At 39.0% G+C, this 16,335-nt stretch overlaps 1 protein-coding gene across 3 annotated transcripts in view; it reads left to right on the top strand.

Moving 5' to 3' along the window:
* The window catches only part of GALK2 (galactokinase 2), a 55,381-nt gene extending 39,883 nt beyond the window's left edge, over window positions 1-15,498 (top strand). For 2 of the 3 annotated variants that reach the window (XM_075764369.1, XM_010306881.2), the window contains exons 9-10: window positions 3,043-3,244; window positions 9,204-9,686. In XM_075764369.1, coding sequence (XP_075620484.1) covers window positions 3,043-3,244; window positions 9,204-9,411 — 410 coding nt within the window. In that variant the 3' untranslated portion in view covers window positions 9,412-9,686. Of the gene's footprint in view, window positions 1-3,042; window positions 3,245-9,203; window positions 9,687-15,358 lie in introns of those variants that run through there. The other variant, XM_075764368.1, reaches the window with a different exon arrangement.
* Window positions 15,499-16,335: the final 837 nt, after the last annotated feature.

The following is a 16,335-nucleotide window of genomic DNA, read 5'->3' on the forward strand; positions in this document are numbered from 1 at the left end:
TACATGGAGCTAATATGCAGGCTGTGATGTAGCAAAGAGATTCCAATATAGATGTAATTTTTGGAAATATCATGTGTGCTCTGCTATCTTTTTTGATACAGAGATGGTTAGTTGGACTACCCATCCAAACAGAAGAGATACAAGAGTGTTTCTCTATTACCAGAGGCATTTGGTGTTGAAAGCCAAAAGTATGTGAATCATTTAATTATTTTATACAGAGGACAGAGGTGTTTGCTGTTCCTGAAGATAATTTTACCTGAACAGTACACTGCCAGAGAGGAAAAGCAAACCATAAGAAAATTTTTTTAAACATAGACATAATTTTCTGAAATAAAATGCTGCCCGTAACCAGCTGATAGCTAACGTAATGATACTAGCCTTTAACTGATACTAATTAGGTAAATGTCTCCAAAGGAGTCCGAAAACAGTGTGCAGCCACTCTTTCTCACTTGAGACCTGCTGAACTGCTTTTGCATCAGAGAAAGCCAGCGTCAAGGTAGCAAGTTCTCCCCTGCACAGGGCGACTCTCCTGGGAGTGAATGCTGCCAAGGACACGGCTCAGATCTTTTGGCTGGCAGCCAGTAGCCAGAGTGCCCATTCGGGTTGCCAATTCATAACATGATGAGTACAACACAACCCCAGAGATTTTTAAAAAAGGTAATCTGGCCAGCGGAGCATTGCTCTACCAAAGGGTGGTCTCCGAATCAATCACAGTCTTTGGCAAAGCTGATGCCTTACAATTGAAACCAGACATGTTTTCAGTTCATTCTTTGGGTTACTACTGTTCAATGGTGATTTACAAGAGAGTGTGAGCTATGGCAATCTCTCACGCAACTTTAGATATTCCCTAAATGAATGCACATTTAGAAATCTCCTTGCTCTAAAACAATGGCTTATAAGAAAAGAACATTTAAAGAGAAACCATCCTTAAAAATAGGCCAAGCTGCCTTTCTTCAACATTCAAAAATACTGAGACATCGGTCTGCAAAACACAGTGCAAGTAACTCCAGCAACAACAAAATCCAGTGGGGTAAAACACACCTGTAAATGGGAAACCCAAATGTGCTTTTCCTGTACAGTACTCCCAAGAGTGTGTCTGGGGGGCACTCAATTTTCTTATTTCTGTCCTAGTTTGAAATCCATTCAGAAGGCCTCTTCAAAAGACAGCAGCACAGGATTTCTCAGTAGCAGGCTGTATTGAATTACAAAATAAATATCACCAGAAGCAATACCACCAGTAGCAGAACACTGCTATCATTTTGCTATCATTTGAGGCTACTTGTGTCTCTCTCAGCACTTACAGTTGTGATTTACACTTACTCTGGAGAAATAAAAAGGGCTTATAGAGGCGCTGATGAAGTTTTAGTCTGTAAGGGTTGCAATCCGGAGTATACATACAAGAGAGTTAATACTGGACACAATTTTATTTCCAGGAATTTTATTTTCAAGGGAGATTTCTACATGTACTTGCAAATGTAGATTGCTGAAATCATCAGAAGTGGTTCCAGAACTTTGCTGTCTCCGCAAAGCGGCCAAGTAGGAACTCCATGTGTCTGGGTCAGCAAATGAGTTCTGCTTTCAGCACAGGGCTTGTCTCTCTTCTCGTTTTACCTCTCAGTGTTTCATCAGCCATTTTGGAAAGCAAAAGAGACCAGACACTGAAATGAAGAGAAAGACCTTGCTCTAAAGGAGAATTTACACGTAGAAAGCAAGCCAGGGATGTTCTGAAGTGCTCTAATAAAAGCATGCTTGAGTCGTGATGAAATAAGGAAACATACCACAGTAGGTGCTCCAGCATCAATACTTTTCTAATATTTACCACCCAAACAGCTCAAGTAAATTTAAGTTATGATTAAAGTGGTTATGTCATGCATGCTTCTGGTGAACAATATGTCCTCAACAGCAGCAATGGTATTAAAGCAAACAGAGCTATATTGGGAGAGAAGAACAATGAACTACAACATGAGCTTGAGAAAGGCAGATCAATTCTCGGATATTAGTTGCAAACCAAACCCTTCCTGTAAATAGGAGCAGCTTGAGGAGCCTTTAACCACAACCATCCCCTTCCTTTTTATGCCCCACTGTTCAGGCTTGGTGGAGGTCTCTACCCTGATGGCCACACAGGTTTGGGCACCCCACACCCTCCCCAGAGGAACTGCTTTTTCATGGCACAACAGAAAAAAATTAATCCAAAATCCTTGCGCTAGCCGTTGATCTTAGTAGGTCAATACTAGGCAGTACCTGTCTGGGCTTGACATCTCTTCACAGCCATATGGGCACCACTGATGCTCTGGCTGGTAACACACACCAAAAATAAACCCTGAAAACCAAACTGAAAGCACCTGTGCTTTTCACTGTATCGTTAATCTAGTATTACTTACAGTCAGGGTGGGCCAGCATCATTGTGAAAGTATTTGAGGGGGCTTCCTTACCTATGCACCAGGAAATACGAATAATAGCATTTTTGTTAATCTCAGCTTAAAATTTAAAAAAAAAAAAAAAAAAGTGGTTGGTGGGGTTTTGTAGTTGTTTTTTCCCCAAGAAAAGGCCCATCCCCACAGTTCCATAATGGATGCAGATTTGGCCTGGAGCAGTCACCTGATGCCTTGGGCCTGCAGGCGCCGGCAGGGCTTGGGGCACGTTTCTGCTGTGCTCATGACTCAGCATTGCTGGCATTTGAAAACCTGAACGCTTTAGATGAATGCCCTTTTGCATGTCACTGCTAACTCTGGAACTTGTGGTTTGCCTCTGCAAAGCCAGAGGAGAAACTGGGTCTGTTCAGTGACACAGCAAATAACCAGAGCACATGCATGAAGTTATCAACATGAAAGAAGTGTGTACATTGTATTTTGGTGAACTCTAAATGCTATTTTATTAGGGTTTTAAAGAAGATGCAGGTGAGCTTTTGTAGAAGACTTTTAGCCTAAAGAGTTCTAATACAAAATATGATTTACTAAAAAAATTCTACTATGTTTTTGTACATTCCTTTTGTAGTGAATATTAATGGCTAACTGTAGTACTTCATATTTTCATTTTGTTTAGTTTCCACCTTTAAGTTATACCAGCGTGCAAAGCATGTGTATAGTGAAGCTGCCAGAGTGCTGGAATTTCAGAAGATATGCAATGAAGCACCTGCCAATGCACTCCAGCTGCTGGGGGAACTAATGAACCAGAGCTATATCAGCTGCAGGGAAATGTATGAATGCAGCTGTCCTGAACTGGATCGGCTGGTAGACATCTGCCTGTAAGTTTTGACCACAAGGAAGAGTAATCGCCTGTTGAGAATATTGTTTGAATTGATGCGAAAATATGACATCGCTGGCTATTGCAATTTTAAAATGAAAGTATTCTTGTGTCTTATTACAGAATTAATCTCCTGCAGGGACATTACATGGTCAATTGTTTCCCTACTGACATCTGTGTAACACTTTCAGATGAAAGCTGCAGTTTATGGCTTTATTACAGACTTTGCTTTTGGACTGACTCATCATCACAAGTGTTACGTTAGACTGCTGGCTATTCTTTTTTTAAGCTGTAGAAGAAGTCGTAACTGCTTTTCTTAAGACATCATCTTAGTTGTTCTCTTTGAAGTCTGTTACTTTTTCTGTATTTCTTAACCATTTCAGAACTGCCCGAGCTTTCCCACCACTTCTCCATCCCTGCCTCTGCCCCAGCCACCTTCTCCCAGCTGCTTCCCTCATTCCCTTCGTCATGGCTCCTGGTGATGCCACCTTCATACTTCCACTCATCTGTTACGGTTCCCCCTTCTCCTTGCAGAAGGGTGGGCTTAGTTTGGGAAACTCTGCCCTAAGCCAAAGTGTTACTGCCCTGCCAGAAGGGAAATGTAGGGGGCCAGAAGTGTTTGCAGGCCTGAGGTCAAGAAATGTTGTTTCACTGTCTTTTAGAAGCAAATATTCTATAAAAGTATCCCATTCTCTCTCTGTATCTTTCAGTCTTGAAGAAAACAGAAACTGTTTCAGTGTGAAGCTAACAAAAATGAATACCTTACCACCTAAAGTGAAAGTTACAAAAATAGTTCTTTACCAGCAACTGGCGCTTTTTTTTTAAACTAATAAATTAGTCTGCCTTATAATGAAAATATGAATTTTACAAATATGCAATCTACCTTATGTTTTCTTACATCTATACACCTGCAGATTTTGTAAGTTGTAACACCCATTTACCAGGTTTGTAAATGGATAGAGTATGGTACAGATGATTATTTAGGCTAGCCTGATTCCCTTTGCAGACAAGATGGAACAGCCTCTGAGCCAGGAAGCTGCACACTTAAAAACTGAACAGAAGACTTTTGGACATTCACAGATTATTTTGCATATGGGATACACATGCTGTTTTGTGATAAAACACAGAGAAGCCCTGTGAGCCATTGGACAGTCTGATAGTAATTTAGCAATACAACTTTTGTTCCTTCTCTTGGGAGCCAATCTGGTATGTAACTCACAGGCTGTGTTCACTTCATTGTATCACGTAACAATCACATAATATGACAAGCTACGACAGTCACTTAGCAAAGCAGTTCCACCACGGTTATCCCAGCTACACAAAGGGAATGGCTGATCTGTGTGTGAGAAGGGAGAACTGTCTGCAGAGTCAGCTGAAGACAGAAACTACGCTCTACTGAATTATCAGAAGTCAAAGACCCAGTGCAAGGTATCAGCATGACCCCACTGACAGAGGAAAAGCCTTAAAACTGAACATCTGCGTTATTTTTAGGTACAGTAACTACCCAGCGTTGATGCCTCGGTCAGTAGTGTCTGAAGACTGAACTTTGCCAAACTGACGAGCCATTTTAAGAGTCTTCCCTTAGGGTACCCAGCTTGAATCATACTGATAGGGGCTGTTCGCAGAAATAAGGGGAAGAAACTGTCCTGTTTCAAGTAGGGGGAAACAAGCAGGTAAACTGCTAAGGTCTGCGTGGCGTTACCTGTGCTACATTAAATAAGCTAGCATGGATGCTAGCAACAGCCTACAGCAGCATGACGCTCAGCACGGGGATGGAAAGTCTCTGGTTCTCATTTAAGCTGAGCACTGTGCTTTCATAGCTAGCCAGCTGCTGCTCTCTGAGCTAGCTTGGGTATCATGACACTGACTTGCAGGCAGTAGCATAGACACAGCCACAGACCCCAAAGGAAAGGAATATGCAGTGAGGATTTTACTAAGTTAAATTAAAATTAATCAGAGCATTTCAGTTCCAGGGACCAAAACGTAAATAGCGAAGGAAAAAAGTGATGTGTGTGCCCATGTTACATCAGATTTCTAACTTACCAGCAGAAGAGCCCACAGCTAGTATGATGAGCATAGCTAAGCACCACAGTGAACTGTCATTTGTGTGAAATTATTTCTAACTGGTATATTACAGTTATTTAATCATTATTTGTTCATTATTCTCTAATCTTGTCCCATCAAGAGTATTTCCTAAGAAATCTATTTTTCTTCTTTAGAAGTTTGATATTCTTTAATGTTTTCCTGATTCTGTGATTAGATTTCTAAAAGTGTAGCTATTCTGGATGAATGCAGCTTAAGCCAGCATCTAATTTTTGGAAACTATTGGAAAAAAAGTCTTAACTTTTCTCAAGTTGTACATTAAAAACATAATGGACATAAAATCACTAGTCACTCTAGGAAAACTTGGCTGATGTGATTATAGAAATGGCCAGGAACTCCATAAATTACATTCATTACTTACGATGATATACAGCTGCCCTGTAACTTTAAAAAGCCTTTCCAAAAATACATTCCACAGAATTGCCCGAGTCTACTGCTGCTCTCTCCTTACAAGGTTTAAACTGTGAAGAATAATCTGCATATCCAGATGTTTTCTGTTTTGCCTAGATCTTTATATTTACTGTACAACCTCTGCCAAGAAAGAAAGGGATCCATACTTGCTGTGGTTTGTAGTGCTGAAAACTGTAACCACTAGATGGTCAGTTGGTTGGGTTTTTTTTCTTTTTGCAAAGACAGAAGGCTTGTACTTTCTCTAACTTAGCACATGCTGTTAAGAGCTGTTTTACCTGTTAGTCTTTCCAAGTAAGTAATACAGAAGACTTACTAAACAATTAAGGAACAAAAAATTGGATCTGAGCTCCTGAATTTGTCAGGTACTTTTGAAAATCTCTCAGAATCCTTGAGTGTTGCAAATAACTTACTTTCATTCCCGTATTCTCCATCTTTTAGTGGGATAAATTCTGATAATTTTTGTGCTGCCAGCCATGCTCCTTACAGTTGAGGACAGCTGAATCCTCTCTGGTCACTTTTTAAAAGACGCAGTTTTTACATCACATCCAGGTGCATTATGGTGGCAGAGATAACTCTGCATTTTATCAGGACTCTTATCACTGATGATTTTCTTAAAGCTGCAAATCCTGGAGTCAATTTGAAAATTCAACAAAACCAACAGAACCCCACCCTGCAAAAAGAAAAGTGAGCCAGAAAGGCTTAGAGATGCTATTCAAATGCACACTAAGCTACAAAACAGAATAAGTATAATACCCTCCCCATTTATATATTTAAATCTCATCATGTTAACTCCATACTTTCTGAATAACTGCTTCATAATTTTGAGTATTTGGAATTAACAATATTGCTCTGATTTTTTCACCTCTTGCAGCACAATTATTTTTAAAATGAGGTACTGCAATGTCTTACATATCACTTCCACACACCAAACTATGGGGCTTCCATTTTTCTTCTTCCTTCCTTTGCTGCAGTGCTCATGGTTTTACTCTCATTTGCACACACACCCTTCCTCATAAGATAATTCTTTTTATCTAGTGAACAAGATACATATAAACTCTTCAAGAAGCAAAGGCCAGAACTCGGGACTGGGAGCTGAGCACGCCCAACACTGGACTACAGATACGTCATCGTTCTTGCGTGCCCCTCTGTTACTTGTCCTCAGGGCTGCAGCGTAGCCCAGGTGGTGCATATGGTACTTTCCTACACCTAAAATCCATGTCACCCATGTGTGGATGAGCGCTCCATCCTAAAGGTTACTGTCTGCTCATACTCCTTTCCATAAATGCATGATTTCAATGCCAGTGCACAAGAAGAGAGTGTCTGGCTGTGAAAGCCACTTTACCAGAGGAGTCTAGCTTAGGACTGAACTGATTAAGACTCAAAAAAGACAGTTTCAGACCTGTTCCAAAGTTAGCTTTCTCATGATTGATCTAGACACCTCCCATGCACTGCATCTCCAGTAGATGTGGAATTAGGTGCTCACTTCTGCATTGTGTAGTATCAGGTAACTCCTTCTCAGGTGTTACAGCACTGCCCATCAAAACAGTAAGTTCCTAAGCATTAAGCCCAAAGCGTCTCATCATGTTACCACATTTGGAACTGTTAGCCACAGTATTTTGAAACACAGTGACTTCAGCTCTGAAACAGGCATATTTTCTGTCTACATGATGCTTTATTTCAACTAAGTATTTTAAAATGACTCAGTAAAAAAATAAGGCATGAGCATGACCACAGAGAATTAGGAAATCAATAAAAGGTTCAGAACAATTCTGAAGGGATTTCAGTTGCCTACCAAAATAAAAGCCAGACACCATCTGAAATCTGGAGTTCTGACTGAGGTAACAGAGCAAACGAGTACAGATGGTTGATTTAGCAGACTCTGAAAAGTGGGTTGGGCCTTATAAAGTCGATGGGAATTTCCCTACTGATTGCAGTTGAGACTAGGTTGGATCCTGCTCCTTTTACGAGGTTGCTCCATGGACCAGAAACAACAAAAATTGCATCAGAGAATGAGTGGTTTACAGGAATAATAAGTAAAAAAAAAACCACCGACAGGAAATAAAGAATGAACATAAAATTGAGTCAATACCAAGGGTGGCACCACACAGACACACTGAAGAAAGTGTTTCTGTTCAAGAAGAGCTGTAAGCATGTTTAGAATCAAACACATATGTAAGTACTTGCTTGAAATATGACCTATACCTCCACTAACCCAGCAGTATACCAGATTCATTTAACATAAAATGCACATATGAAAAATGTCTACAGCCTACTCAGAATGAGCTGTCATTTTCCAGTATGTTATTCACATGATACCATCTCTCCCTCTAACGCATTCTAGGACTGGTGAATCTCTCCCTGCATGGCTATTGGAAACACATCAGAAGTACTGGCTTGCAAATCAGATTAGATCTGTCGTGAGAATAAGATTTCAAATTAGTTTTCTAAATCATCCTGTTCTGATTAGGTTAGAAAAGCCCCAAAGAAATTTATTAAATGGAATTTTCCTACTGTTTCTGAATCTAGGTAAAGATCAGGAACACAGGTAAGCAAACTAATGAAAATAATTCTACTGAATTCTAATGAGATGACACCTGAGGCCTGCAGAATAATGGCATGGGATTTGCTGTAGGACATTTCTAGCAGGCCAGTGTCTTGAGGCTGGGAAAGGTTTGTATTTTGGATGTCATTTATTTGGCGTTGTTCTTTCTCTTCACCCTCCTTATTAAGAGCTTTTTTTTTTGGGGGGGGGGGGGGGGGGGGAACTAAATTCTTAGTTCACCTCTGCTGCTGTAAATCTGTTGAGGTCACAAGATTCCTCTAAAGAGATATACTTGACGCTGTCCATCCAGCATAAACAGATGTTTGAGTGCAGTGACTGTGTGACGTTAAGTTTCTGAACTCTCCTTTTCTTGACTGGCACGATCAGCAGTCCTGCAGAAGCCTGTGAATCTTCAGCATGTTTTAGATCTGTCCTGGAAGAATAGAGCTATTTGTCTTTGCCACATTAGAAAATGGTTTGCATGTCTATATCCTGTGCAATAAGTTTATGAACCCTCTTTTGCTATTTTTGTCGTGTATTTCTGTTTTCACTTCTGATGTCTCATAAATGTTGCTAACACAACTCCTTCCTTCTCCTGCTTTCTTCATCTCAGCTGCGCTGTGATCCTTAAAACAGCTGATGTTTGAAGCATTATAAGAAGAGGGTGACTTTTGGGATTGACAGAAATTACTACACTGCAGTTCAAAGCATCACCTTTTTTTTTTGGTCCAAAGTGGTAACTGCAAATTGCCATAATGTCAAGTGAATTCAGAGAAACCAGATGACATAGATGTGTTTTGAGTATTCATTAGTTTTCTATAGGCATTTTATATATATATGTATATGACAAATTACCCCTTTTTTATTTACTTTACATGATTTTTTTTCTGTTACTTTGTTTTAGGCAATTTGGGGCCATCGGGTCACGCCTGACTGGAGCTGGATGGGGTGGCTGCACTGTGTCAATGGTGCCTACTGACAAGCTGAATACTTTCTTAAAAAATGTAAAAAAAGCTTATTACCAAACCGATGTCCAAAGGTTAGCACTGGAGAATAATAGTCTGTTTGCTACCAAACCTGGAAGAGGAGCTTTGGTTTTTGTTGAGGCCTAAAGAACGTAAAAATTTTAAAGAAAATATGTAGGGCATTTAGAACTGGCAGTACTTCCCATGCCACAGCAAGTTGAATGCCTTTTCTGGGTTTTACTGCAATGAGCAGTTGCTAATATCAAAATACATTCCTGAAGAAGCAATTAAAAGAAAACTCTGTGATTATAAAGTCTTTTTTTTTTCCATACTAAAAATATCTTTCAGTGTAAACTTTGATTTACAAGACCTATTGACAAGGAAAACAGAAATTGAAATAAAGACAATACTTTGTTACAGTGCATCTCTCTCCTATCTCCTTTACTGCCATCAAAGTAAGACCAGGTGGAGCAATGAGCTATTTCACTGGAGGTGGGAACCTTGCAATGTTTGCAGGGCTGTTCAATGCTTATTCTCTTCAGGTATTGGATATTCTTTTGTTTAGAGTCTCCTGTAAAAATGGAAGATTAAACTGAAGCATTCAAAAATTGGACGGACCTTGCCAGACATTAGAAGTTTTCTACTCTCCTCAAATAGCATTATTACTGTTGTAATTAATGATAATATTGGAGGAGCATCTGAAGGCCAAGTAAAACATTAGGAATGTATTACGTTAAGCAGGAAGACCTTCTAGCTATGTTTCTGATGTATCCTTCTGCAAGGGTGACTCGTTACGAAAGTTTCAACAAAAATGAATGCTGTCTCTGAGCTGTACAATATGACAACATACTTCCCTAAGTGAATGAACAAATAATGAAGCAAAGTTTGGTTCCGAGTTATCCAAACACCATGTTCTAATTGTTGAATCCTAGCTGTGCTTCTGTAAAGTAGAGTTTTTGCATTTTTATGCAAAACTATTACAAAGGATTAAATGTAATCCAATGACCATTTAAAAAAGCAATTAAAATCTATAAGGAATAATTAAGAAGATAATTCACTTGGTTGTACTACGCAAAAGTAAATAGGTAAGACCAAGAGGAAATGTCATTGACAAACTCCAGTCTCGCTCCCACTTTATACTCCTGACAACCTCAGGGCTGTAACTTCAAAGCCCTGCAAGTACAGCATCCCCAGTTCATGAGTCATCTCCTCAGCAGAAGTGACCGATTGCAGAAAGAGGTGACTCTGCATCAAGATACCCCAAAGATGTCCAAACCCAGCTTCCATGCGGAGAATTAGGTTCCAGTGTCCTCACTCTCATAGTGCACAAACTTCCACACCTACAATGAAAACTGATGTTTTGCTAGCGTCATAACCTTTGCAGCCATAAAAGACGTAGCAAGGTTTGTCCCTGTGCGCATTTTTGTGACACTAAGCACAAGTTAACTTCCAGAAGTCTGCATCAAATTAGATATCTCAGAAGGGATCCTCTGTATATTACCCATGCTAATTCAGGCCAAAACCAAATTCTTAGAGGCTACTAATTCTGTGAGAGGACTGTGCCAAATTTGAACACAGCAGATGAACAAGAGCCAACACAAGCTGCCAGATCTTTTCAGGAGCCTCAGAGGGGACATATAATGGTAATACTATCACTAGAGAAGATTTCTGTTTTCTGACAACCAGGAAAAGGGGAACAGAGAGATCAAGCAAATCAGGAGCTCCAGAGAGGAAAAGGATGGGGCTGGGCATGATGGGGAGAGGTGAAAAAATGAGATTTGGAGGGAGGAAAGTTAAAAGGATGCATTTGAGAAGAGGAAAGCAAGGGTTAAGGGAGACAGTTTCGAACAAGAGGCAGAATTATAGAAAGGTTTAATCTCAAAACATGCGCTATCTATGGAAATTGATTATCTTGTAACCCATTTGCAATGTACACTAGATACGTTGTACATTAAACTAAACCTGTAAACATAGGACTCCAAAAAATCAAACAACAGTAGGTAAATATCTTCAAGAACCTCCAAGATAACCTTAGAGATTGTAAAGAAAATAATGCCATGCCATGGTTTGTTACCAACTGACTTACTAGATATAATCCTCAGTTTAATTTGGCGAGTTCCTGTTCATTATCCTGTCATAAAAATAGAGTACAACACAGTACATACCAATGCTTTCATTAATATATTTGCATTGAACTTTAGTTCAGCTAGATTCATGGAAGCAATAATCAGGGTGGGAGCAGAATAAAGATATAGTAGGGGCTTTTTTTTCTTAAAAAGAACATGACACACAAAGTCATGGAATCTTCCCAAAACCATGCAGGCTGCAGTACATTTCAAAGTCTCTCTGTCAATGAATCTTATAAATGATATTCTCATAAACAAAGAAAAGGAAAATAGAAAACTGGCACTGTATAAAAGAATAAAACTGAATGTTCTAAACTTCTGATTAATTTCTTTCCTTTTTTATTGCTTCAATGTCTTTCCCCATACTTTTGCTGAAATCTGCAAATTGGGACATAAGTTTCAATGAAAGACCTATGGTATTCAAACTATATACATAAAAGTGACACACTGGCATTTTTATTTACCGACTACAAATAGGAAGTACATGTTTCTTTTTAAACAAACAAAAATTTGAATATATTTTGGGGTTGTTTACTTTTTAAACCTTTGAAGACACTTTTCTACATAATGTTAAAACCCCCACTAATCAGAGCATGAGAATGACACGCCAACAACATCTAAGGTAAGCAGCAGGGGTATTAGTAGTATTTCTAATAATAAAGCAAGAAGATTTGGGGCTGGATGAAAATTTCTGTGTATAAAGCAGCAACTCCTAAGCATATTTCCTAAGCAAGTCTTTCTAGATCTGCCTTCTTAATAGCTTTTCATGACTATGTTTTCAAAACCTCTTCTGCAGCTAAAATAATGTTAAACCAGTGTGTATATATATACACACACTTGGAAAACTAACAAAATCAAATCTCATAATATATGCAGAGGTGATGCATCCTGTTAGCAGGAGCTATGATTATCAGTGGAGTGTTACCTTAATATAATGTCTGGCTGCAATTCATTCAATCATGAGTTTAATCTTACTGTGCAATAAGTGGGTTCTGAACCTTTCCAGAAGGGATTTGGAATGGGGACACCATTAGACATCTCAGTGCAGCAACACTGCCTGGTGCCAAATTAATACTCTGCATTATCTTAATCCCACTGACACATACATCTTCATCCCTGTATTTGCTGACGTGTGTGTCTTGTATGTAGGAGCACGCTCACGCTCCGAAATAGAATGAGAGTAATTTTACCATTCACTTAATGGGAGAGGATCACAACTGTCTATTTGATATTTGCACTCTTGGATACAGCACATGTACACACAGAGTCATGTATATATGGCAACCCAATATCTGGTAATTACTTACATAACACCTTTGGGAATATTGGTTTCTAGTTAGTATGATCTGAATGCCAACTTTTATTTTAGTAACTGCTGTGTACTTACTCAGTATAATCCTTCCGAAATTCCTCTCCTACTCCACGTGTCCCTTTTATAAGATCTTGATATCTTGGAGCAACTGCTGTGCTACAGTTTCAGGCAAGTGAAAGTTTTGTACTTTCAGCTAACTACGAAGTTTATTTGTGTGCTAAATCCCAAACAGATATAGTTAAACAAAGATACACCCAGAACAACATTCACAAGAGCTATCTTGTTCTAAAAAAAAGATACTTTGCAAGTCAGCTGTTATGGGCCGGATTGAAGTAGTGATTCCTGATTCTTGTCATTATATGCTTCACCAAGAAAAATGAACTCTATGAAAGGACTTACACTGCAAAGTAACAATAGCATGAAAACCAGACTGGTAAGGCTTAACATCATGAAACCTGTGAATAATGCAGCAAATTAAATTATATTTCAAATGCTAATTTTGAGATGGAAGGCTAGATATTGATCAGAGACTAGTTCACAATGCAGATACAAGTACAATGGGAAATGTAAAACTGTAACTGAAAATTGCTCCCTGTGATATAGCCTTGTTTGACACATTTTCCCAGCGTACACAGGATTAGCAGAGAGCACACTGCCAAGCAACGTTGCCATCACATCTGTCGTACCTTGGCTCTTCTACTTTAGCCAGCTTTTTCATTGAATGCTCTTCTGAGAGTCAATATTCCATAAGAGACAAAAGCTTGCTTCTGTTCTTGATCTTATCTCTTATACTCCACCCTCTGCTTTTGGGCTTGTGTCAAAAGTAATTAACTATGAGATTCTGCAAGATATCACATCATGGCCTCCGATAATAGCACCATGTTTACTAGGAGACAGAATCTGCCACAGTACTGACAGTGGACAGTACCTAACCTCCTCTGTAATCTCTCATGCTTCTGTGGGGCTGCAACACTCAGTCTAACTATGATAGTGGGACCAAGCTGTAACTCATACATCAGGAAATGCTGTTTTCTGGGCAGATTTTTTTTTTCCCCCCTCAGGTCAGTGACAATTGTTTTACCAGTAAAACCTGTAAATGAACATTTTCTGGAGCCCCTGAAGTCTTTGCAGATTTGGTCAGTGAGTTCAGCAGAACATGGAATTGCCCCAACCCATACTCCCCAGCTAACAGTTCCCTTGGTAGGATAATGTGTAGTGAGAGTTCACACATAAAAGCGATGTGTCTGAAACCTCACTTGTAATTAAGGCACTCGTGCCAAAGTCGTCATATGTCTAAGACTTACTAATGGAAAATCTGCAGAGAAGTAAAAAAAATGTTGAAGCTGATCAGATGAGAAGACACTAAGGAGCTTTCTAAAGTAATTGACTAATAAAACATTTAAGATTGATTTCCAATAGCAGTAGTTCCTGCAGAAACAATAAGCTGGATAAGGATTTACACAAAAGCATTTAGTATATTTATCGGATTTTTAAGTCTAACGCATTTTGAGGATTGCTATTGTTTCCTAAGCACTACTTTCTTGGCCAAAATTACACATTAATATTAGAAGAAAAAAAAATCCTCTCCCCACAAAAGCATGTCTTTTTGCACTTGGCACACGAGGCTCAAATAACTCAATAAAGATTAGATGTACTTTGAACTGAAACACACTAGTGCCCAAGCAGCTGTCTTTTTTCCAGCCAAGCTATGTGTGATTTGGGGTGGGAATAAAAATATGTTCTATTAGCCAATCATCAAGCCAGATGTGTAGGATTTTTTTTTTTTAAAATCCAAATTAATTTTTCAAGGGATACTGAAGCAGGTTTGTATGAAACTCTTACAGCAGTTCCTGAGGATTATTATTAAAGGCCTTATTTTTTGCCAGATTTCATATGATGGACGGGTTTATTCATGTTGTTCTATGTTTTCTGGTTTCTTATCTGTCCCTCGTGACAAATAATATATATTTATTTTTCTTAGCTAAGCTGTTCTGACTTCAAGCAAGATTTTTTAGTTGTGTTTCTATTGATCAGTTATCAACAGAATTAAATTGTTCTGATTAAACGCTGAAAGGTTTTCTATTGGCTTTCTCCCAGGGAACACCCTTTTTTGTAACCATTTCCTTCCTGTCCAGGCGTCCGTCTAGAGAAGAATTAAGACAACAGTTTTACCAGAAGACTATCCTCAAGGAAGAATTCAGTGAGCCACTTTTAAGCAGCAATAGCAGCTGCACGCATAATAATTTTTTATGAAGGTCTGAATCTAATTCTATGTTAGAAACATAAAGCTCTAACTTTCATAGCTGAATTAAAAAGTCTAACAGAAAACAGGAGCAAAAATTAGAACTAAAAGAGTCAAGCAAGGATTTACAGAACTTCTGATAGATCAAGTTAAAGCTCCACAGTTGAATCATAAACTTAATTGGAGCCAAATACTAAATACGAATGGAAAGATTTGGGGACAAAGGGTTAAAGATCAAGGAAAAATCACCTATAGTGCTGTTTTTAAAGGTAGTTATGGTCAGGCCTTGATCCTAAGAATATATCTAGTTAAATTCCTGTGCAATCCTTTCTACAGCAAATCCAACTATATCAGCAGCAGAACAGATGATGAGCTCTCAGAAGCCTTGTTTTCCCCCCCCCCCCCCCTTTCCAGAAGACCATTTGAGAAAGCGAGAGGAGGCCTGGGCAGCTTTTGTTACCAAAGATCTATAACCTGATGATGGCCAATGGCAAGAGGTGGGCCCTGTTGCAAATGATTTTCAATACTTCCTCTAGAGGGAATAGGATGGCTAGTGTAAGCTGCTTCAAGAGACGGACTTAAAGGCCTCTTGCTCTTGTTGTTGAAAAACTCCAAAATTTATTGTCTTAATTCGTAAAATATTTAACTTTCTTGATTATGACATTTCAGGGTTTTGCTTTCGCAAAGCTGATTTTTGCTAAAACAAATGGTTAAATGAATAAAATGTTATTGACAGAAAAAATGTACGGATTTATGGGATTTCTTAGTATTATACTAAACTAGCAGCCTCTTGCACACAACCTGCTCTTGGTGACCTTCTTTCTCCCTGTCTTAGCTGTGCTCATTCAGCAAGAAAAATCAGGTCAGATCCTCTGAAAGTGAGGGCACAACTATGCCAAGAAACGCACATCAGCACTACTACCACACACTTGAGTTAGGGGCCCTGGGACGTTGGTGCACATTTTATACTTCAGTTCCATCACTAAGAAAAAGGCAGTGACTTTGTAAGCTCTTCCAAGTGAGCCAAAGGGGTTGGGTTAACAGAGTCTGAATCTTAACTACCTGCTTGAGCTCCACTATTGAGATTTATTTCATTTCTACATAGGTAGTCTCTTATTTCTTAAATGCAATTAGCATACGGTTGTTGCCTGATGGTTTTATTTATTTTGAAACTGCCAGCTACTGGACTTGCTTTCATAGTTCTAGAGTTTCCAGAATTGACTTTTGTGCTCCACACGCCTGTTTTCAGGAAACATTTTGTAAGAGGGATGATATTTTGAACTCTACTTTTATGGCTGCAAAGGCTTCTCCTTTTTCATTTCCTTTTTCTGTTCATTAGGGGCCATCTTTAATTCCTAGATGTGTTTTTTGGAGATAAGTTCCTTTCCTCT

The sequence above is a fragment of the Balearica regulorum genome, chromosome 12, assembly GCF_011004875.1.
Source record: "Balearica regulorum gibbericeps isolate bBalReg1 chromosome 12, bBalReg1.pri, whole genome shotgun sequence".
Taxonomy (NCBI): domain Eukaryota; kingdom Metazoa; phylum Chordata; class Aves; order Gruiformes; family Gruidae; genus Balearica; species Balearica regulorum.